At 39.8% G+C, this 23025-nt stretch overlaps 2 protein-coding genes across 7 annotated transcripts in view; one reads left to right on the top strand and one right to left on the bottom strand.

The window, feature by feature from the left end:
* Window positions 1–2075, top strand: part of MED4 (mediator complex subunit 4) — a 112702-nt gene extending 110627 nt beyond the window's left edge. For all 3 annotated transcript variants that reach the window (XM_089899566.1, XM_022574835.3, XM_022574834.2), the window contains one exon: window positions 1373–2075. In XM_089899566.1, the coding sequence (XP_089755692.1) occupies window positions 1373–1545 (173 nt within the window). In that variant the 3' untranslated portion in view covers window positions 1546–2075. The remainder of the gene's footprint in view (window positions 1–1372) is intronic.
* NUDT15 (nudix hydrolase 15) overlaps window positions 1–20273 on the bottom strand; it is a 47801-nt gene extending 27528 nt beyond the window's left edge. For 2 of the 4 annotated variants that reach the window (XM_089899568.1, XM_089899569.1), the window contains exons 1-2: window positions 20076–20273; window positions 15161–15357 (exon numbers count right to left, since the gene is read on the bottom strand). In XM_089899568.1, the coding sequence (XP_089755694.1) occupies window positions 15161–15357; window positions 20076–20233 (355 nt within the window). In that variant the 5' untranslated portion in view covers window positions 20234–20273. Of the gene's footprint in view, window positions 1–1434; window positions 4996–11439; window positions 11601–15160; window positions 15358–20075 lie in introns of those variants that run through there. The other 2 variants (XM_089899570.1, XM_022574836.3) reach the window with 2 other exon arrangements.
* Between the last annotated feature and the right edge of the window lie 2752 nt (window positions 20274–23025).

Here is a 23025-nt window from a genome sequence, read left to right as displayed (position 1 = left end):
ATTCTGAACTTCAGCCTTCCTCAGGTTTGCATATAGGTTTGTACTGTTCTTATGTTTATTTTATGTTCCCCTTTTACCTTTTGTGGGTGACTTGTTTTGTTTTGATCTGGTAGAACATTTTAAAAGTTTTTTAAAAGGTATAAAAAAGGGAAAAATTGGTCTTTTTTGAGCAGTTTTAATATTTTACATATTTCATGTTTTTTCGTGTATTTTTTACATCGCTAAAAACATACTGTAGATAATGCTTTTTTATGCTTAACATTTCATTGTAAGGCTGTCCCTGTGTTACTAAAAATGCTTTTATAAACATCGCTGTTGTTAACTATCTAACGTACAAACTGGGAAGTCACTGTGCATTAGCTTCCCTTGGTATCTCCTCATTTTTCTCATTGTGGTTGTACTGTGTCATAATATACCAGTCAGGTCCAGGCAGGAGGCAGAAACCACACCAGCAAATATCAAGGAAAATGTAAAGAACTACTGAGTAGTAACCAGATACTAACTACTAGACAGTAAAGAGAACTATATTTTTTTAAATGCAGTAATAACAGATGCAGGGAGCAGCTACTACGTGTAGGATGAGGCAGATAGCCAAGGAAGGGACCGACTGAGAAGAGGCTCCTCCTGCCCACACTCCCCATCCCAAGGCTGATATTCAGCCCAGAGTGGAAAAGGTGTAGCTCTGGCCTGTTGGATGGCAGAGAAGTTAGATGAGGTGTCACAGGCCAGAGCCGGCAAGTAGGAAATTATCCACTAGGGTCCCTGGGAGACTTGCTGGGAAGTCATCCAACTGGGATGCCACTGATGTCCTACACACCCGCCAGGCACCACAGGAGGGAAACGCAGGATCCCGGAAGGGAAGCCTGGTTCCTCCTGTAGAGTCCTTGCAGTGCCCTCTACTGACAGAGCTTAACATTGTGGCTGCTGGCAAAGAAGTGTTTTCAGGGTCCAGGGAGAAGAGTGGAATTGTAGCTTAAGAGGCAGTTTAAACTGGAATACACAGTATAGTTTACATTAGCTACTTATAATATATACAGAGAGAATATATAGAAAGTACTATATATGACCTATTATATATGTGCATAAAATATGTATAGACATGAGACATTCGATTTGAAATTGTGAACATCTTGAATAGTGACTATAGGAAAGTATGATTTTAAAAAAATAAACCATAGAGTCTAAACATCACGTTACTAAAACATCACATTTTTCCATGATAAATTTGATTATTAATTTAGCCAAATGTATATTTTGATTTCTAGTCTTAAGAAATTTTACTTCAGATTATTTGCATGAAGGAAAGTATAACTAAGAAGTAAATTAATTTTCAGTAGAGATGTTCTCATATGTGCTTCTTTCTTTTCTCCAGATGTCCTTGCTCCACAGTATCCATGGCAGTCAAATGATATAGCAATGAATATGTTACCACCAAATCACAGTAATGACTTTTTGTTGGAACCTCCAGGACATAACAAAGAAAATGAAGATGATGTAGAGGTTATGTCAACAGACTCCTCAAGCAGTAGTAGTGACTCTGATTAAAAAAGCATAAGACAAAAACATACAGAATTGAAAACTATAGAATTCTGTTTCTTAAATAATTGCACACCTGTAAAAATAGCCAGGTGATAATCGGCTATAGTGGAATTGTGCTGCCTATTAAAAATCACAGTGGACTTTCTTTTTAAAGCCAAAAAGCATGGTTTCAGTTCTAAACCACTAGGTGAATATTTAGAGAAAATCAAAATTTACTGTTGGAAAAAAAGATTATTCAGTTCATTGTTGTCTTCTTCTATTTCAGTTGTGTTGGACTTGTGCACAGTAGTTCTGGAAATAAGATTTTAGGGAAATGACCCATGTACATATCACTAATAGGCCTCCTGGAATTATTTAGAAAAGCATAAACAAAGGCAGCGGATCACTGAATGTGCATCATAACTCAGAATAACAGAAACCCTCATTTGAAAGTAAAGGCCGTTAGCTTCTGTCACAGGAACAGGAGAAATCGTCTCAATTTGTACTATTCGTAATTATTGTATATTATTTTGTAAATAAACTCACTTTTGTTTGTACTTTCTATGCTTTTTTTTTAAAATTTCAGCGTAGGTAGGATATTTCTGTAAATCCAGTTGCATTTTGTACATACTTTAGAATTTGGAGGATGAATGAACATGAGGTAATGCATACATCTGAACTAGTAATACCAACTTTGGTAGGTTTCTTAAAGGCACACACTGCCATTCTTAGAAGAAATAAAATGAAGTAGTTTTTTAAACTAATTGAAAACTTACCATAATGTCATAACAAGCATAACAAATTGTATGAAAGGTTTTAGAATGGAAAACACTCTGGCCTTCACCTTCCCTCTTATGGCAGTTCCCAGAAGGAATCACTTTTAACTTCTGGTGGTTAACATCCATGTTTAAATAATATGCTTATACAGCTATATTTTGACTTATCAGTTTTAGACAGTATTGCACTCTTTACTCTTTTTCCTGATCTTTTGTGGAAAATTTAGCAAATATGGTTCAGCATAAAGGAGACACAATGAAATTAGCATTCTACCCAGAGATTATATCAATTAACATTTTGGTGTAGACTTTTATCTTAAAAAAAAAACACATTATATACATTTTGTTTGAAAAAATAAGAATATTGAAAAAAGAAAAAGCATACCCCATATGAAGGATGTCAGACTTGTGCAAAGCACAGTGGCCATGTTGGTTACATTTTAACTGTCTTGAAAGTGGTATTTCTCAAAGTCTGGCCACAAACCAAGCGTATCCAAATTACTGCGGTGGCCGTTAGAAGGCAGATTCAAGAACCTGCTTCTTACCTGCTGAATGGGAATCTGTGTGAGGCCTTCACATCCAAATCTAAGTACTGGGACCTTAAAGCCTTTAAGATCCTTGTCAGTCACTGCCATTCACAATTCAAGAATCTTAGCACCTCTTCCCTCCAGGGGTTTTTACTTATAAACCAACAGAGACTAAGAACATAAAAAAAATAAACCCAAATGGAAAAATAGGACTAATTAATATATAGATTCCTTATGAGGTGATGGCTCAGTGGATTAGAAAACAAGTGGAAATTTCACATGTACCTCAAAGAAATCAAGCTGCTGTATACATGCTCACTTGGCGTTTATCTGTACAGCTCTACAACCCCTCATCCAAAACCCTCGGGTCTACATGTATCTCAGAACTTGGATTTTTAAAAATATTCTAGAAAGTTAATAGGACTTATATATCATATGTTATATAATACCTCCAGCAAGATCTCAAGAGGCATCTTTTAAATTAAGCAATTAAACTTCCATTTTAAGGCACGTTTCACATACACGTTATTTAGCAATTTCCCCCAAAACACAGGAACTTGTCCTCATTATTCCTCACTGTTGGTAAACGGACGTTTGGATTTCAGCTTCCCCCACCTGGTTTCGGACTTTGTGCAGGTCTTTAACCTCCAAGGCAACTCTGTTTCTATTTCAGATTCTAGCTCCTCTCTCCCTACACCTATAGAAACAGCTCTCCTTTATGTCCCTCCAAATACCTGGAACACAATTTGCATTCCCTTCTCTGAGTATGCTCAGCACTACTTGGCTTGTTCCAGCCCAGGACAAGGACTAGTTAAGAACTACTAGAAGGTCAATTTTTCACTCAACCAGCACACACTGGGCATTTAGTACTCCCAGTCACCACTGGCTGCTGTGTGTATAATACACACAGTCTCCAGCCTGAAGTTTACTTTCCCCGGGGAGGCAGGCAATCAACAGAACACAGCATGGCATGTGGGGCAGTTCATAGGCACTGAACCAAGCCCAAGACTGCAAATAATCAACGGTGGTGCTCAGCCACAGTAAATGCCCCGAGAATCACACCTGATCCCTGAAATGTGGACATGTTTCCTCTTCATTCATACAAACAGTGCTTATGCAAACTATGCACTACAAACGAGCACCTATTTTCAACCATTTTTAAGGAGAAGGCTGATTTGGGAGCATTTTATCTGCAGAATCTATTACTGCACAAATGCTTTGGGAGTGAATTCAACCCATTAGAAATTAAACCAAGTTATACAAGAAGGCAAAAGTAGATGACTTTAGAAGAACACAAGTGTCACATATCACTTAAGCCTACAGCCTCACTAATTCAAAAGCCACCACTGAAGTTAAACTGCAGTAGAAATAGTGTAAGGCGTGGTATGTGAAAGTCAGCCTGGTTGAGTCTAGAAAGCTTCACAGAGGAAGGGACCCTTGAAGTGCAGTATGAAAAACTGGTAAGGTTTTGTTGAGGCAGACTGAGGGTGGGAGTGACATTCAGTTCACAAGGAGCTGCAGATACACTGGCGAAGTACACTTGAGGAAGCACAAAGAAATACACCTGGAATGTAGTAGAGTGAAAGTGAGTGGATATGGTGGGAAAGTTACTCTAGAGAAATTATGAAAGACCTTGCATGTCAAGGATTTTTCATACAAGCAATGGGGAACTTCTCAAGAAATCTGGGAAGACAAGAGACACGACCAAATTTATGATTCTGAGAAGTCATTCTAGGAGTACTGTCAAAGTTAAGTCAGAGGGTTAAGATGGTAAATTTTATGTTGTGTATTTTACCTCAATCAATTAGTCTGAGGGTACAGCTGCAGGGACAGGAGAGAAGATGATGAAGGACCTGGACCAGGGGAGAGGCAACCAGGACAATGTGATAAGGATGGATCCAAGAGGCATGAAAGAAACAGAATGGACAAGACAGAGACTGCTTCATGTGGGGAAAAGGAAACTAATCTGAGCAACTAAGCAGATGGTAGAGGCATTCCCTTCGAGGAATACAAGAGGAAATTCAGTTCGTAATGTATCAAGTGAGAAGGACAGACAAAATCTCACCTAGAGATGACTGGTGTGTGATTGGTGTGTGATCTGGAGTTTAGGAAAAAGGTTTGAGCTGAAGATAATGTTGTTTGGGGAGCCATCAAACAATAGGTGGAAAGTGAATCTGTAAAGAAAAACAGAAGAATAGAGGACAGAATACCAAGTCAAACTGAATCTGGTGATAACCTTGGCTTGCTTACTACTTAGTTCTGTTTGCCCATAAATTGTTCTGGTAAATAAAATGAGTGATATAACTTAGTGCATATAAACCTATTAAGTGACATTATGCAGAAACCCAATTACTTAAACATTTTAAACATAAAAATGGGGGGAAATCTAGAATGGGAATTTGGCATTAAGGAAGTGTGATATTCAATTTACAGTGTAAATATTATTAAGCAACTACCACAATATTTGGCACATAGTAGATGCAAATTAAATGTTTATGGAGGGCCTTAACTTACGTGTTCAATTTCTTGAGGTACATAAAATGGAAAGTTTGGTACACACCTCTCAGTCAATGCCTACTGTTATTTTTTGCATTTTTCACAAGCACTACTCAAATGCAACACTGATTTCTAAGTACAACATAAATAATTTAAAAATAAAAGAGAGGCAGCATCAATATATGACTGAGTTTATGTTGGAAGACTTTGTTTCCTCCCTTACAGATGACTTCCTGAGCTCTCCTTCTCCATGATCCCTAAATGATCCTTGATGCCCCCGAGAAGAGAATATTTCATCTGAAGGAACATTTGCCTTATTTGGAAAGCTGGCAGTCCAGATAACGAAGAACTGCCTCTTCCAAGTGGATCTCAGGGAGGCCGAATTCACATGATGCTCCGCTGGGCAGACCTCTGCTTGGATGTTGTGAGGGTCAGTGTAGGAGCACTTGCCTATCTTGGGATAGAGGACACCTCGGGGCTTGATTTAGCAAATACATGAAGAGCTATTTCAGACTTGCCAGTGTCCTGGCAGAGTGAGGTATAGACATTTCATGAGAATACTGCTAGTAGTATTAGTTTTTTCAATTAAAGGCAATTCTCAAAACATTTAAGAATTAACTGCTTACTTAAAGAGCTCTAAATCCTGCTCTGGTCATTCACTCTTTTAGAGAAAAATTTACAGAGTGATTATTGGATGCCACTGAGCATGCTGGGTGCCAAGTAAGTGCAATCCCCCTCTAACATGAAACTTAGCTTTTTACTTTTTACTATAAATAAGGGCCCAGGATGGTTTTTTTCTTTTCATTGAAATAGACCTTCATGTCTAATTTGGTGAATTTAAAACAAACAAATGGAAAACCTCACAAGCTCCTAATGAGTTTGTCTACTAAAAACTGAAAAGTAGCAGATACAGAAAAAACTCCTCAGGTTTGTGATAAGTTTGTGAAACTATAAAACACCTGCTTGGATAAGTAGTGGCATAAAGACATATCTCAATGAATTCCCAATCAACTATACTTGGGATAAAGCCATGGAGGAGTTTCATCTACAAGGCTGCCTGGGTTCTTCTTATCAAGCCTCCCATGTCTATCATTTAGGGAGGAGCCAGGGACAAACAGGGATTATGTCAGTTGAGGAAGGGAGTAAAACTAATGAGCAAGCAACAGAAGGATATGGAGTAATCAAACAGGAGTAGGAAAAACTGTGTGAAATTCATTAGTTCAAGGAACATACACTAACTTCACTTGAGCTCCTCTCACACTCTTAAAAAAAAGTCTGTTAAAATAGAAAATGAGATTTGTAAATGGTAAACTATACAATGTGCACATATAACTTTGAAAACGTAAGCAATTAAGAAAACAAGTTTAGGGACTTCCCTGGTGGTCCAGTGGTTAAGAATCCGCCTTCCAATGCAGGGGACGTGGGTTTGATCCCTGTTGGGGAACTAAGATCCCGCATGCCACAATGAAGATCCCGTGTGCTGCTACTAAGACCTGATGCAGCCAAATAAATATTTAAAAAAAAAACAACTTTAAAAATGATCTTCATTCACTGAAGAAAGATTCTTTTGTAACACGTATTACAACAGTATTTGAGTCTGTTGAAAGGGCAAAATTCAAATGTAACCAGCTTTAGGAGAAGCAAGGGATTTTACAGAAATGGGCTCATAAAGAAAAGGATGTGAGTTCATGGCCTAATCCAGCAGTTCTCAAACTTTTTGGTTTTGGATCCTGTTACACTCTTAAAAATTACTAAGGACCTAAAGACTCAACACAAAAACTATTAGAACAGATAAATGAATTCAGCAAGGTAGCAGGATACAAGATTAATATACATAAATCTGTTGCATTTCTTTATACTAACAATGAAATATCAGTGAAAAAACAATTGCTTTTAAAGTCATGTAAAAAAACCCACCTAGGAATAACCCTGACCAAGGAGGGGAGAGACTTATACGCTGATAACTATAAAACATTGATAAATGAAACTGAAGATGATTAAAAAAAAAAAGGAAAGATACCCCATGCTCTTGGATTGGAAGAATATTATTAAAGTGGCCATACTACCCAAAGCAATCTACAGATTTAATGCAATCTGTATCAAATTACTCAAGCATTTTTCACAGAACCAGAACAAATAATCCTAAAATTTATATGGAACCACAAAAGACCCAGAATTGCCAAAGCAATCCTGAGGAAAAAGAACAAGCTGGAGGCATAACCTTCCCAGACTTCAGACAATACTAGAGTATCAAAACAGCGTGGCACTGGCACAGAAACAGACATATGGATCAATGGAGCAGAACAGAGAGTGCAGAAATGAACCCGCACACCTATGGTCAGTTAATCTTCCACAAAGGAGGCAAGAATATACAACGGAGAAAAGAGTCTCCCTTCAGCAAGTGGTGTTGGAAAAGTTGGAAAGCAGCATGTAAATCAATGAAGTTATTAGAACACTCCCTCTCACCATGCACAAAAATAAACTTAAAATGGCTTAAAGACTTAAATAAGACATGACACCACAAAACTCCTAGAAGAGGACATAGGCAAAACTCTCTGACATAAACTGTACCAATGTTTTCTTAGATTGGCTTCCCAAGGCAAAAGAAATAAAAGCAAAAATAAGCAAATGGGACCTAATCAAACTTACAAGCTTTTGCACAGCAAAGGAAACCATAAACAAAAGGACAACCTACAGATTGGGAGAAAATATTTGCAAATGATGCGACCAACAAGGGCTTGATTTCCAAAATATACAAACAGCTCATATAGCTCAATATCAAAAAAACAACCCAATCAAAAAATGGGCAGAAGACCTAAACACACATTTCTCCAAAGAAAACATACAGATGGCCAAGAGGCACATGAAAAGATGCTCAACATCACTAATTATTAGAGAAATGCAAATCAAAACTACAATGAGGTATCACCTCACACCAGTCAGAATGGCCATCAACAAAAAGTCTACAAATAATAAATGCTGAGGACGGTGTGGAGAAAAGGGAACCCTCCTACACTGTTGGTGCGAATGTACATTGGTGCAGCCACTATGGAGAACAATATGGAGGTTCCTTAAAAAACTAAAAATAGGGCTGCCATATGATCCAGCTATCCCACTTCTGGGCAGATATCCAGAAAAGATGAAAATGAATTCAAAAAGATACACACACCCCAATGTTCATAGCAGCACTATTTACAATAGCCAAGACATGGAAGCAACCTAAGCGTCCATCAACAGATGAATGGATAAAGAAGATGTGGCACATATATACAATGGAATACTACTCAACCATAAAAAGGAAATAATGCCATTTGCAGCAACATGGACGGACCTAGAGATTATCATACCAAGTGAAGTAAGTCATACGGTATCACTAATATATAGAATCTAAAAAAATGATACAAATGAACTTATTTACAAAACAGAAACAGAGACTCACAGACATAGAAAAAAAACTTACGATTACCAAAGGGGAAAGAGGGAGGGGAGGGATAAATTAGGAGTTTAGGATTAACAAATACACACTATTAGATATAAAATAAACAACAAGGACCTACTGTACAGCACAGGGAACTATATTCAGTATCTTGTAATAACCTATAACAGAAAAGAATCTGAAAAGGAATATGTGTGTGTGTGTGTGTGTATTAATATATATCTGAATCACTTTGCTGTATACCTGAAACACAACATTGTAAACAACTATACTTCATTAAAAAAAAAAAATTACTAAGGACCCCAAAGAGTTTTTGTTTTTGTAGGATTTTATCTAGTGATAGGACCATATTAGGAATTAAAACCAAGAAATTTTAAGAATTCTTTTATTAATTTATTTACAAAAAACAAAAACCCATAACTCAAAACCATTATATGTTAACATAATTTTTATAAAAAATATAGCTATTTTTCTTAAAAAAAAAGAAAAGCAAAAGAACCAGTGAGAAAAGTGGCACTGTTTTACATTTTTGTCGATTTCTTTCACATCTAGCTTAATAAAAGAGAGCTAGACTCTCATATCTGCTTTGCATTCAGTCTGCTACAGTATCACACAACATGCAAACTCCTCTGTACACTCAGGAAAGAATGAGAATGAAAAAAGCAAATGAAGTCTTCGTATGACAAAAACAGCTTTAACCCTGAGGACCCTTGAAAGGGACTTGAGGACTTCCCCGGGCCACACGTTGAGATCCACTGCCCCAGTCTAATTGCATTTTACACGTAAGGAAGCTGAATCTCAGAGAGATCCCAAATGACAGGGCCTGTTAATGATGGGATACAGGTCCTGGATGGTTTGTCTCACTTCCCTTGCTTTAGGTTCTCAATCGGAAATCTGGGAAATACACCCTAAAGACCTGTCGTGTTTGCTCCAGTTGCAGGGACTGTCACAATGTATTACCAAAAATTTTTTTGATTTAAATAAAACAAAAGAGGAAAATCAACAAATGTGATAAATTCTGCAACGGGCATACTGTGTTAGCACCTGAATTAGGTTCTCTATTAGAACTGAAACACTAAGACAAATTCTGCACTCTCCTCCACGCACACTGGTGATGACAAACAGCACAGTCAAACCACAGAGTAATACGGAAAGCAGAATTACCACAACATCACCATTTATCACGTTTTCTGAGTCTGAAATATAATTCATGACACAATCCCTGAAAATTTTTCACGGTACAGGCTGAAAGGGTATTGGGTATATTAACAGACTCCAAATAAATAACTGGCAATCATGTGGGACTTTTCAGCTAAAATGGAGTTGTTCTGAAATGTAGATATTTTTCATTCTTTTACAGGACCTTATTTTGCCTTTTATGTATGGGTTGGCCAAAAAGTTCCTTTGGTTTTTTGGGTAAAAATAAAAGACACATTTTTCATTTTCACCAAGAACTTCACTGAACAACGTATTCACCCTTTTGTTCCACTACCTTCTGCCATTTTTCAGGCAACTTCATAATTCCATCTTCCCAAAACTTTTTATCTTTTTGAGCAAAGAACTGTTCCAGGTGCCTTTTACAGTCTTCCAGGGAATTGAAATTTCTCCCATTAAGAGAATTTTGTAAAGACCGAAATAAATGGAAATCCGAAGGTGCAATGTCTGGTGAATAAGGTGGAGGAATCAGAACTTCCCAGCCAAGCTGTGACAGTTTTTGCTTGGTCATCAAAGAAACATGCGGTCTTGTGGTATCCTGATGGAAGATTATATGTTTTCTGTTGACTAATTCTGGACGCTTTTCGTCGAGTGCTGCTTTCAGTTGATCTAACTGGGAGCAGTACTTGTTGGAATTAATCGTTTGGTTTTCCGGAAGGAGCTCATAATAGAGGACTCCCTTCCAATCCCACCATATACACAACATCACTTTCTTTGGATGAAGACCGGCCTTTGGTGTGGTTGGTGGCGGTTCATTTCGCTTGCTCCACGATCTCTTCCGTTCCACATTATTGTACAGTATCCATTTTTCATTGCCCATCACAATTTGTTTTAAAAATGGAACGTTTTCATTACGTTTCAGTAGAGAATCGCATGCGGAAATACGGTCAAGAAGGTTTTTCTCGCTTAACTTATGTGGAACCCAAACGTCAAAGCGATTCATATAACCAAGCTGGTGCAAATGATTTTCAACGCTTGATTTGGATATTTTGAGTATATCGGCTATCTCCCGAGTGGTATAACGTCGATTGCTCTCAATTAACGTCTCGATTTGATCGCTATCAACTTCAACTGGTCTACCTGACCGTGGAGCATCGTCCAGCGAGAAATCTCCAGCACGAAACTTCGCAAACCACTTTTGACACGTTCGCTCAGTCACAGCACCTTCTCCATACACTGCGCAAATCTTTTTTTGCGTTTCAGTTGCATTTTTACCTTTCTTGAAATAATCAAGCATAATATGCCGAAAATGTTGCTTTTTTTCTTCCATCTTCTATATTAAAATGGCTACGCAAAAATTCACCAATTTTGTTAAGTGTTTTTTTAAATACATGCCGATATGACAGCTGTCACAATACAATCCAACAAAATTGTTTCGAATGAAGTTAAACACAACTAAGCACTACTAGAGCCATCTTACGGGAAAACCAGATGAACTTTTTTTTTTTGGCTAACCCATTAAAAAAAAAAATCAGGGAGTCTCCTTGTTCACCTCTAGGTGATTTCCTTTGTATCCTATCAGATGATCCAAATCTTCTTTAAATGGATCGTAGCCTTGTTCCTTTAAACAAAGTAGTGCCCAGAAAAGCTGGTCTAGGGGAGGAAATTCTTCCCAAGGAACCCACTCCCAACCTAGAAAAGAAAGGTATCAAAGCAATTTCTTTAGATGAAAGGAAACAAAGGATATTTATTTTGGCAAGTTAACCTATACTAAGAAAAATTAATTAAATTTAAAAATGATGGGCTTCCCTGGTGGCGCAGTGGTTGAGAGTCTGCCTGCCGATGCAGGGGACACGGGTTCGTGCCCCGGTCCAGAGAAGATCCCACATGCCACGGAGCGGCTGGGCCCGTGAGCCATGGCCGCTGAGCCTGCGCGTCCGGAGCCTGTGCTCCGCAACGGGAGAGGCCACAACAGTGAGAGGCCCGCGTACCGCAAAAAAAAAAAAAAAAAAAAAAAAAAAATGATTTGCTACTAATGAAGTGCAATAGTGATGCTATGCATTAGCTTGGCTATACAAGCATAATTTGCGTTTAGAATGAAGATCTTAAGAAGGGAATGATGATCATTTAAAACATGCTGTTATTTGAATATGAAGCCAAGTTTACAAAGGCCACATTGTGGTAAAACCCAGATTTAATACCATTCAATTTTCATTTAAATATCTGGTTAAACAAGACTCACAGAATTTTATATATTGCATTGATACCACAGGTTAAACTGCATTAAAATAAGCCAGTTTCCTCACCTACAAAATAAGGTAGATTGCAAAATTTCTAAGCTATCCTCCATTTCTTGAAAAAGTAATGGAAGCTGTACAGAGAATAAAAAGTATTCTCTGTGCTGTGGTATATTTTAGATAGAAAGACAAGAATGGAAGGAGTTGTCTTCTTAAAAATCCACTGAAATGTGAAAGATTTAACAGTGTCTATTAATTGTAAAGTACATGAAATCCTAGAAAAATATTCTAGGGGATGGTGTTTTTGATGATTTAAATGTAAATAACATGAAAGCACAGATGCCTGTGACAGGTGAATGTTTAAATATTATGATAATAATACAGAAATATAATGATTATTAGAACTCCATGTTCTAAATTAGTTTATGATTACATGCATATATCTATGTGTAAGTACTGTTTCTTCCCTTCAGTATTTGTTTGCCTATAAAATACAGGTATGTAATTTCACTCCGGCAAGGCAGGGGACAAAGAATCCATGAAACTGGAATAAGCTGCGGAAGGGCTGATCATGATCAGCACCTGTGACCACACAGTAACCCGGGGGGTGGGGGGAGACACTCACAATGTGCTGCAAGATGCTCAGTTAACTGAGTCGCAAGAGAGCTGAAGTAAAGTTTATCCTAGGGGCCCCCTAGAAAACGAAGCATCTGGATAATCCTTCTAAGTATAAACAGATGGCTGGAGGAAACTGAAGCAGGCAATCCAGATCCAGGACCTGATGAACATGGGGCAGAGGCTGCATGCTTATATTATAAAAAACGAAGACCCCCGAGCGCCTGCACCTTGGCCAGGTTATCAGCTCCCCCAGTGAACCTGGTACAATCCTGCCTCCCACTTCCTAAGGCATGAATAATTTCTGTTGTACCCTAGGCCAGCTGAAGGCCTTTGCATACTTTCTGTGTGTTTCTTTGTGTGACATCGTGATATAAGAAATAGGTATTTGGTCTTTATCCCTGTTTCCTGGCAGGGTTCCTAAAATCTTTGTAATTTCCTGAGTGATAGGGATCAGAGGAGCATCTTTTGTTTCCATAATAAGCTCCTTTCAACCAATGCTGAGTTTATGCTAATAAGATGGCTGGTGGCTGGAGACCCCTGGAGAGTTTAAGGATGGGGGCTGGTGACCAGGAAGACCCAGGCGTGATCACAGGGTTGGAACTTTCAGCCCACCTCTCACCCCACACTCCATCTTAGGGGTGGAGAGAGGGGCTGGAGACTGAGTTAACAGCCAATGGACAATGATTTAACCAATCACAATAATAATCCCATTACATAGGAACCTCCATAAAAACTCTACACAGCTGGGTTCAGAGAGCTTCCGAGTTGAACACATCGAGGTGCTGGGAGGGTGGCACATCCAGAGAGGGCATGAAAGTCTCGTGCCCCCTCCCCAGACCTGGCCCTACCTCTTTCATTTGGCTGTTCCTGAGCTGTACCCTTTAAAACAAACTGGTAATGTAAGGAGAGTGTTTTCCTTAATTCTGTGGGACATTCTAGCAAATTACCGAAGAGAGGGTTGTGGGAGCCTCGATTTATAGCCAGGCCGTCAAAAGTACAGGAGGCCTGGACGTGAGATTGGCATTGGAAATGGGGGCAGTCTCATGGGACTGAGCTCTTTAACTTTTCGGATCCAAGTAGACAGTGTAAGAATTGAACTGAATTATAGGACACTCAACTGATGTCTGGAGAGTTGGAGAATTATTTAGTGTGAGGAAAAAAGTCCACACATTTGGTATCAGAAGTGTTGTGAGTAAAAACAGTTCAGACTTTGCTAGCTCATTTTAAAGGATTCCAAGTAGTTACCTATTTTATAAAAAATCTTATATGACTCAACGGGCCTTCGGGTAGAACATGCCCTTCTGTTCATTCAATCAAGTCAGTCTGTAAAACACTTCAGACATGACTTATTCATTCTAGTAATGTCACTTCCTTCTGCACAGAAGCCCTCCCTGACCACCCCACCTGACACAACACCCATGCATCACTATCTTTACACAGCTTTATTTTTATTCTTACTCCTATCATTACTATCATAAAATATCTGCTAATTTGTTGCCTTTCCCCCCAGATAAAATGTAAAGTCCAGGAGGGCAGGGACTTTGTTTTAAACACCCCTTCTCCTTTAGTGCTTAGAACAAGGTCTGGCACACAGTACTCAGCAAGTATTTGTGAATGAAAAGATTTTCACTATTAGAGGAGAAATTAAATGTTTAGAGGAGTGATCCTACATGAGACCACTTGGATAAGGTTTCTTATGGCAAATAATATACTGAATAAGTTTGATATTTTACTCTTTAGTTCCTTTTATGCAGTTTTACGAAATCTGAAGAGAGATGATACATGCAAAGCCCTAAGAACAACGCTTAGTACACAGTAAAGAACAGAATATCAGTTATTGTCATTAAGCTTTCAGAGCACTCAATTCAACGCAGAAGGTAACAGCTAAGTGTTTTGTCAGGTTAAGCATTCTCTATAAAAGAACGTTTTACCTCTCTTGCACAGGTGAGAAAACTGAGGAAGGCACGTTAAATGTTTTGCTTAAAAATCACAGTGTGAAACAAAATTAAACACTAACAATAAAACTAACATTTACTGAGTACTTACTGTGTTCACTAGGCCAGGCCCGTTGTATGTATTAACTCATTTTATCCTTACAACAACGCATCTGAAGTAGGTACTATTGTCACAAGTGAGAAAAGAGGCCCAGAGACCTAAATAACTTGTCCAAGGTTACAAACCTCTAAGTAGAAGAACCAGGATGCAAACCAAGTAGTCTGGCTCTAGGCCCAGTTCTCTTTCCTGTTCTGTCCTTATGTATCCAGGATTTAAGTATATTTACATTCTAACTGAAGTATAATTATATTCTAATCTAATTCTCTTCCTATGGCAACATAATGTAATCTTCCTTCAGACCATATGTTCTCATAGAAAATGCATTATTTATAGTTCTCTTACTTTCATTTTTCTCAGGCTCTACATTCTTTGGTTCTGAATCATGAGTTACGTCCACCTCTCCTTTCATTAAAATAGTGACATAATGGTAATTCTCTTCCTCAACGAAAGAATTCACAACCGAGGCAAAGCGAACATTTTTCAGGTGAAGAGCTGCTTCTTCCCAGGTTTCCCTTTGAGCACATTCTTCCCAGCTTTCACTGAAAAACAGAAACACACCACCGTATTCAATTCTATTTATGCATTTTTTTTTTGCCATGAAATTCCTGGCTAGAAATTCCTAGTGTAAAGCAAAAAGAGCTGTAATTGGCTCACGCTTTACAACAATAAATCAACAACCCTCCTTTGACACTCTGTTTATCCTATATCAAGTATCTGAAGACCAAAAGGACTTCATATTGAACAAAAAAATGAACATTTAGCCAATTCAGCACTACTTCATGTGCCTGGAAGCAGCATGCAACCAGGAGGTGGTTTAATATATCAGTTAAGAGCACAGCTTTGGAGTCAACTAGACCTGGGTTTGAGTTCAAAGTCCATTATTTTCCACCTTAGACAAGTAAGAAGATAATACTACTTTCTCATGGGGTTGTGTTAGGTGTACCAAGAAGTGGACACTGTCTTTTCTGAAGGCTCAGAAGGCTCAAAATTGAGGGCAATAGGCAACAGGCATTCACGAAATATTAAAATACACTGATGTGATTAGTTCACCTTCAACGTATGATCCATAATAACTAGATATTGACAAAAACGCTGATATTCCAAAAGTTACAAAAACCTGTATATAAATTAAAACATTTCACTGCAGTTTTCATACATGAGACAAGATTAAAAATATATAATATCTCTCTTTAGAAATTGTTCCAAATGAAATTTTATACAATCAGATAAAATATGAGTATTGAATGAAAACAAATATTATTAAAAGAAATCATTAGTGTGATTCAGTCTTTCTAAAAGTCATTTCATATGCACTTTAGATTAAATTTCCAAATATTTATGAAGCACTTTAGTGTGATATTCAGCAAAAAAGAATACTGTTTCTCTATCTTTTCTACCTTGAATATTTTTGTATCTCTAATTATCTAAACTACCGTCACTACCCAGTCTACATAAGAAGACAGATCTTTGGGAGGGAGGAGAGTTGTGCATTTTCAGCCTGAAGGAACGTTCCTCTTCCTCCTGATGAGGGGCCAGCTCTGCCTCGAAACCAAGTGAGAGGCCCTCCAAGAGAATTAGTCACAAAGACTGGGTGAGACTCTCAAGAAGGAGGTACTGGTATGTTACTCCCCAGTTAAAGACTGAGCTGTGGAACCTCACAGGTCTACCCCAGTGCATCAGAGTAGAGGTGTAGGAGGGAAAGAGCTCTTGTGTTCATCTGAGATGTGTTCCATGGTGTTTAGGGATGCACGTGAATACACAAGGTGATGCTCATTCCCACTTTAGGAATTTGGAAGGCAGGAGAGTGGCTAAAGCAGCCCATGATGGCTGAGCAGAGAAAATGGGCAGCAGTGAAAGCGTCCTTCCCAACGTCTGTTTTCTTTGGGCCAAGCAGATGGTACAAGAGACTGCTGGGGGGCCCGTCGCAAAGAAAATGTAGCGTGGTATGCTAACAGCAGGAGCTGGTGGCCAGAGTCACAAAAAGTCAGTCACCTATGTCAGGGAACTGTGCAGTGTAGAAATCCTCATAGGTCTTCCAACCAACCAATATACACACCCTAAGAAAGAGAGCACGCAGACTTCCCTGGTGGCGCAGTGGTTAAGAATCCACCTGCCAATGCAGGGGACAGGGGTTGGATCCCTGGTCCGGGAAGATCCCACATGCCTCAGAGCAACTAAGCCCGTGAGCCACAACTACTGAACCTGTGCTCTAGAGCCTGCGAGCCACAACTACTGAAGCCCGCACACCACAACGAAGAGTAGCCCCGCTCGCCGCAACTAGAGAAAACCCGTGCGCAGCAACAAAGACCCAACGCAGCCAAAAATAAATAAATTCAAAAAAAAGAAAGAGAGCACGCGTGTGAATACTGCACCCAGAGGGCACATAACATAGGTCACAGCAGCACCACTCAGGTAAAAGTTTTGCTCCCTCCCCTCCTTCCTCAACACACCAGAAAAAGAAACCAGAAACAGTGAGAAGCGGAGGAGGAAGAGAAAGCAAAACAATGGCCCACACCTCCTTTCCCCACTACAAAGGAAAGCTAAATGCCTGGAAGAGGATCATAATAACCAAAATACGATTTACTTTTATAATCAAGTGAAAGTGAGACAGGCTGGGACTGGGACCCTTTACTGCACTGCTTGCATCTGGACTAACATCTCCTCTCCCTGAACGACAGAATACAAAGAAACTCTAAGGGACGACAAAAACTAACTGCACCCATGTACAGCTGGGGCTAACTGTGAACAAAGATACAAAAAGGCCAAAACCCAACTGCCACTTTTGAGGCACCAGGAGCAAAACCAGGGTACCACACACGACACAGGCACCCGGCACCACCAAGGGGGTGGAGAGATCACCTAAGCCACCCCTCCAGCCCAAAGCACCTATCCACTCCCACCCTCACCCCGTTTAAGGGACCAGCTCACCTGCCTCAGACAGCGAGCAAGGGCACCTGTTACTTGTTACCTCTCATGCTGTAGCATGAGTCCCAATAAAGTCTTGCCTGAATTCTTTTGTCTGACGTCTTATCAATTTCTATTGATTAAAGAGTTCAAGAACCCAGGTTGGTAACAAGAGCAAAACAATTGAATTTGCAGAAAACATCATGGAGAAGCAGAGAAGGGAAAGACAAATCATATTTGAAGACAATGAAAAGAGAAAATAAAGCTACTTCCTTCCTGTTTGTTTCCCATCGATTTAGCCCACTCAGTTTACCAGTTATACAAAGATAAGTGAAAGCACACATGTGAAGAGCTTAGCATAACACCTAGCACTTAGTAAAAAGGTCATTAAAGTTCAATTTTGGCCATTATCATTCAGTATGAGTCAAGACTCCGATACTGTCTTGTGTTACTGTTAGGACAACTATCTCGAACCACTACTCTAGAAATTACACATTCTAAATAGTGCTTAGTTTGTGATCTAACTTTGGCTAATGCTCCCCCGCCCCCCAAACTGACAAAGTACAACATGGTGTGCTTGTCTGCGCAATTTGATTCTTAATCTACGCATTTTATTATTTATTAAGTGATAGCTTATCTTACTTATCTAAAAATGAGAAATTTATTGATGCTTTTAAAAATTCTGAAGACCATTTAAACAATTCCCTGTGCTAGAAGATAAGACTTCCATATTCTATAAAGATCTAAGTCTGATTAAAAGGCACTAGGATCAAGCCTCTACTTCTAACAACCACTTTATAAGAAATACGTGAATTAGAAGAATATAGTCATAATGTGAGAAATTCAAATGACCCATATTCAACATGGCATAGGAAAAAGGGGAGGGTGGGTACTGCTAGATTAAGAGACTTAAAAAATGTATCAATCACATGCAACATGTGCCCTTCCTTTAATCTGAATTGGTACAAAACAGTAAAAAGACATTTTCAAGACAACTGCAGAAAACGGTACAGACTGGGTAACAGATGCTATAAAATATTTTAAGGTTTGAAAATGGTATTGTGGTTACTTCTTTTTAAAAGCCTATTACAGATAGATACTGAATTACTTAGGGGTGGTGTAATAAGATGCCTGCTTTCCTTTAAAATAGTTTAGAAAACAAGGGGTGTGTGTGTCTGTTTGCCGGGAGGGAGGAGCAGTAAAGACGAAACAAGAACAAACTGAGTAATGGGTACATGAGGATTCACTGACTATTCTAGTTTTATGTATGTTTGAAACTTTCTATACAAAAGGAAAAACAAGCTCTGTGTCTTGAACGCTTTATTCTCACTTTGAGATAGATCACCTACCAGAGCGCTTGCACCTGGACAAAGGTAGAGGCTAAAAAAATAACTGCACGCATGCGCAGTTGGGGCAATTATAAACAAGCTATAAAAAGGCCACAAACCAACTGCCATTTCGGAGCTGCTGAGAGCAAAGCAGGGTATCACGCATGATTCCCACACACGCCAAGGGGTTAGGCGGGCCACCTAAGCTGCGCCTCCTGCACAGCCCGCAGATCCATCCCTATTCTCACCCCATTTAAGGAACCAGCCCACCACCACGTCCCCTCCAGGGGAGCCGAGCAAGGGCACCTGTGTCTTGTTCTCGCTCCCTCTTGCTATAGCACGAGCCCCAATAAAGCTTCGCCTAAATTCCTCATCTGGCATCTTATCAATTTCTATTGATGAAAGAGTCCAAGAGTCTGGGTGAATCCACCTTCTAGCACAATCTCAGCCTTTTTACACCCTTGTGTAGAACTAACTTTCTTTGTCGGTCTGACACATCATCAAACCACAATATGCCAAATCAGAGAGGGACCTTAAGGAGTACATCATCTAACTTCCCCATTTTAAAAAGAGAAACTGAGGCCCAGAGTTTCAGTCGCTAATTCGCTTGGTTAGAGCGCAACTAAACTTACTGGAGCAGGAAACACGGAATATATCCATGTGCGTTTAAAACACCAGCAAACCGTGCAAAAGCCTTAACTGACAGAACTACATTGACCGCGGCCTATAAGCACCAACTTCCGGTCTCTCAAGTGCTAGCAGTAAGAAAAACAAAACTCACCAGCCAACTCCCAGCCGCGTCAGGTCTCGCGAGGAGCTGATGGCGCAGGCGCAGCTCACACAGGAACAAGGAAATCTCTCCTTCAGCCATACCCAGCGCAGTGCCCCCTCCCGGCCCGAGAGGAGAAAAGAGAAACTCGCGAGAAACGGCGCAGCGTCGGCGCGCACGCACGGACGCACGCAGGGAGCGAGGTCGTCCTTCCCGTGCACTTCCCGCTTTCCCCGTCCGCCAGGCGGCTGCTTACCCGAACTCCAAGTGGCCCCCGGGAAGTTGGAATTTGCCGGCTCCAAATGACCCTTTCCTCCTCCCCAGGAGGACGCAGCGAGGATGCCTGCAGCTGGTCACCACTACTCCTACCCCGACTCCTGGGCGCCGCTCCCGCGCCTCCGCACTGGCCGTCATAGCGCGAGAGGACCTCGCGGGCCGCGGCCGGAAGTGACGTTTGCTTTGCCCCGCCCCCGGGGCCGCCGCCAATCTCCCTGAGCAGGTGAGGGACCGTAAATCACTGTGGGATTCCCCCGGGCTTCCGCCGCTTTTCCTTTGTGCTTGGTGTCTCCCGCATCTACGGGTCCACACTTGTGAAGGTTGTTTCCTCCCGAGAGGCTATGTGGCCAGAGTTTGGCTTTAACTAATGCTGTTTACTGTTGCGCTTTCAACATTCATTGTTTATCTATTCTCAGATTCCTCCATGCACTTAACCAGCCACCTACTTTTATAAACCTCTGTGTCTTTGCACATCTTTTTTTTTTTTTTTTTTTTAAATAAATGAGCTTCACCACAGTAAACTCATTCCACTATAGCTCAAATCAGTGTGGTACTGGAGCAAGGACAAATAGTATAGAAATATCCTGGTATGAATAACTGAGTATTAACAAATCATGGGAAGAAAAGCACTAGTCAGTTATGCTGGGACGAATTAGTTACCTATTTAGGAGGAAAAATAGACGCTGTTCCAGTTGTTTGCATGCCATGCACCAACAAAAAAGTCCCAACTGAATCAGAGTCGTAATGAAAACAAACAAAACAAATGACTGGTTTCTGGTTGGAGACTTTTTAAAAAAATTAATGTAAATTAAGTTTTTACTTCTAAAATAATGTGCACATAATTTTTAAAAGGCAAATGGTACAAAAACTATAAGAAGAACAACCTTACTTTCTAGTCATGCTTCCATTCACTTTTTTTTTTTTTTTTGGTACGCGGGCCTCTCACTGTTGGGGCCTCTCCTGTTGCAGAGCACAGGCTCCGGACGCGCAGGCTTAGCGGCCATGGCTCACGGGCCCAGCTGCTCCGCGGCATGTGGGATCTTCCCGGACCGGGGCACGAACCCGTGTCCCCTGAATCGGCAGGCGGACTCTCAACCACTGCGCCACCAGGGAAGCCCTGATTAAACATTTTTATAGCATTTCTCCTTCCACCCAGAAACTCAACAGTCTTCAATGTGGTGTGCACCACAAAAATACTCCAAGATTTTTCCCCAAATAAAATTTGGCAACATATGAAAAGGATAATACATCACAACTGAATGGGGTTATTCCCAGAAATACAAGTCTGGCTTGAAATTTGAAAACTCAATCTATGTAATTCACCATACTAAAAGAGGGAGAAAGGAAACACATATTATCATTTTAATAGATGTAGAAAATAATTTGATAAAATTCAGTACTCATTCAAGATTAAAAAAAAGCAAACTAGAAATAAAAGGGAATTTTAACAACCTTAGGTAAGGTATCTACAAAGACCTACAGCTAACATCATACTTAATGATTGTTAGGGCTGAATCATGTCCCCCCAAAATTCACATTTTGAAATCCTAACCCTCAATACCTCAGAATATAACTGTATTTGTAGACAGGATCTTTAAAGAGGTAATTAAATTAAAATGAGGTCATTAGGATTAATCCTAATCCAATATGACTGGTGTCCTTAAAGAACAGGAGATTAAGACACAGACACAGATACAGACAGAAGACCATGTGAAAACAGGAAGAAGATAGCCATCTGCAAGACAATGAGTGAGGCCTCAGAAAAAGCCAACCCCACTGACACCTTGATCTTAGAATTCTAGACTCTAGAGTTTGAGAAAATACATTTCTGTTGTTTAGGCCACCTAGTCTGTGGTACTCTGTTTTGGCGGCCCCAGCAAACTAATACAACAGTGAATGACTAAGATTTGAGAGAAGCAAGGATAGCTACTCTCAGCACTTTTAGTCATCATATTGCTGGAGGTTCTAGTTAAAACTAGAAAATCAAGAAAAATCACTAAAGGATAGTTAAACTGGAAAAGAAGTGGCTGACCTTATTCACAGACAATCCTAAGGAATCCACAAAAAAAAGCTACCAGAATAAGTGAGTTTAGCAAGTTCATAGGATTCAAGGTCAATATACAAAATCAATTTTATTTCTATACACTAGCAATGAATAATCAGAAAATTCTAAAATTACCATGAAAAATGGAAAATATAAAATACAAGGGGCTTCATGGTGGCCCAGTGGTTAAGACTCTGCACTTCCAATGCAGGGGGTGCGGGTTCGATCCCTGGTCAGGGAACTAAGATCCCACATGCTGTATGGTGTGGCCAAGAAGTAAATAAAATAAATGGACATGCTACTAAACAACATGTACTAGACAACAATGTGGTGTGCTCCAAGGACAAAGAACAAGATAAACTCAAAGGGCCAATATTGCCAGAACAAAGAGTTACAGGACTCCCATCACTGTCAGAATGTGACCATTGCAATGTTCCAGAGCTGTCCCAGGCAGCACGCCCTGTCCCTTTCCCATCCCATATAAGGAAAGATATTTGCCCTGTTCTTCTCATGCTCCCCACACTGAAAGTATACATACTCCGCCCGGTCAGCAGATGACTTACAGGTTCCCTGGCTATAAAAACAGACCAGAAACCCACGCTCATGGTCAACTTTCCCTGGCTACCAGGAATTCAGCCCACTGTTCTTGCAGCAACTCTTTTGAATAAACTATATCTTCCTTACATTCTGCCTTGTGTCTGGAAATTCTTTTCCAACCTGTGCTCGGACCACGATGAACAATAAATGTTAAAAAAAATTTTTTAAGTAAAATACTAAAAGGTAAATTTAGCAAAAGAGGTTCAAGACCTGTACACTGAAAACTATTAAACCTTACTGAGGGAAATTAAAGAAGATTTAAAGAAATGGGGAGAAATACTGTGATCAT

This window comes from Delphinapterus leucas, chromosome 18, assembly GCF_059928025.1.
Source record: "Delphinapterus leucas isolate spDelLeu-1000000601 "Yukka" chromosome 18, BTC_Dleu_Yukka2, whole genome shotgun sequence".
NCBI classification, from domain to species: Eukaryota; Metazoa; Chordata; class Mammalia; order Artiodactyla; family Monodontidae; genus Delphinapterus; species Delphinapterus leucas.
This window is presented reverse-complemented; position numbering and strand designations above follow the sequence as displayed.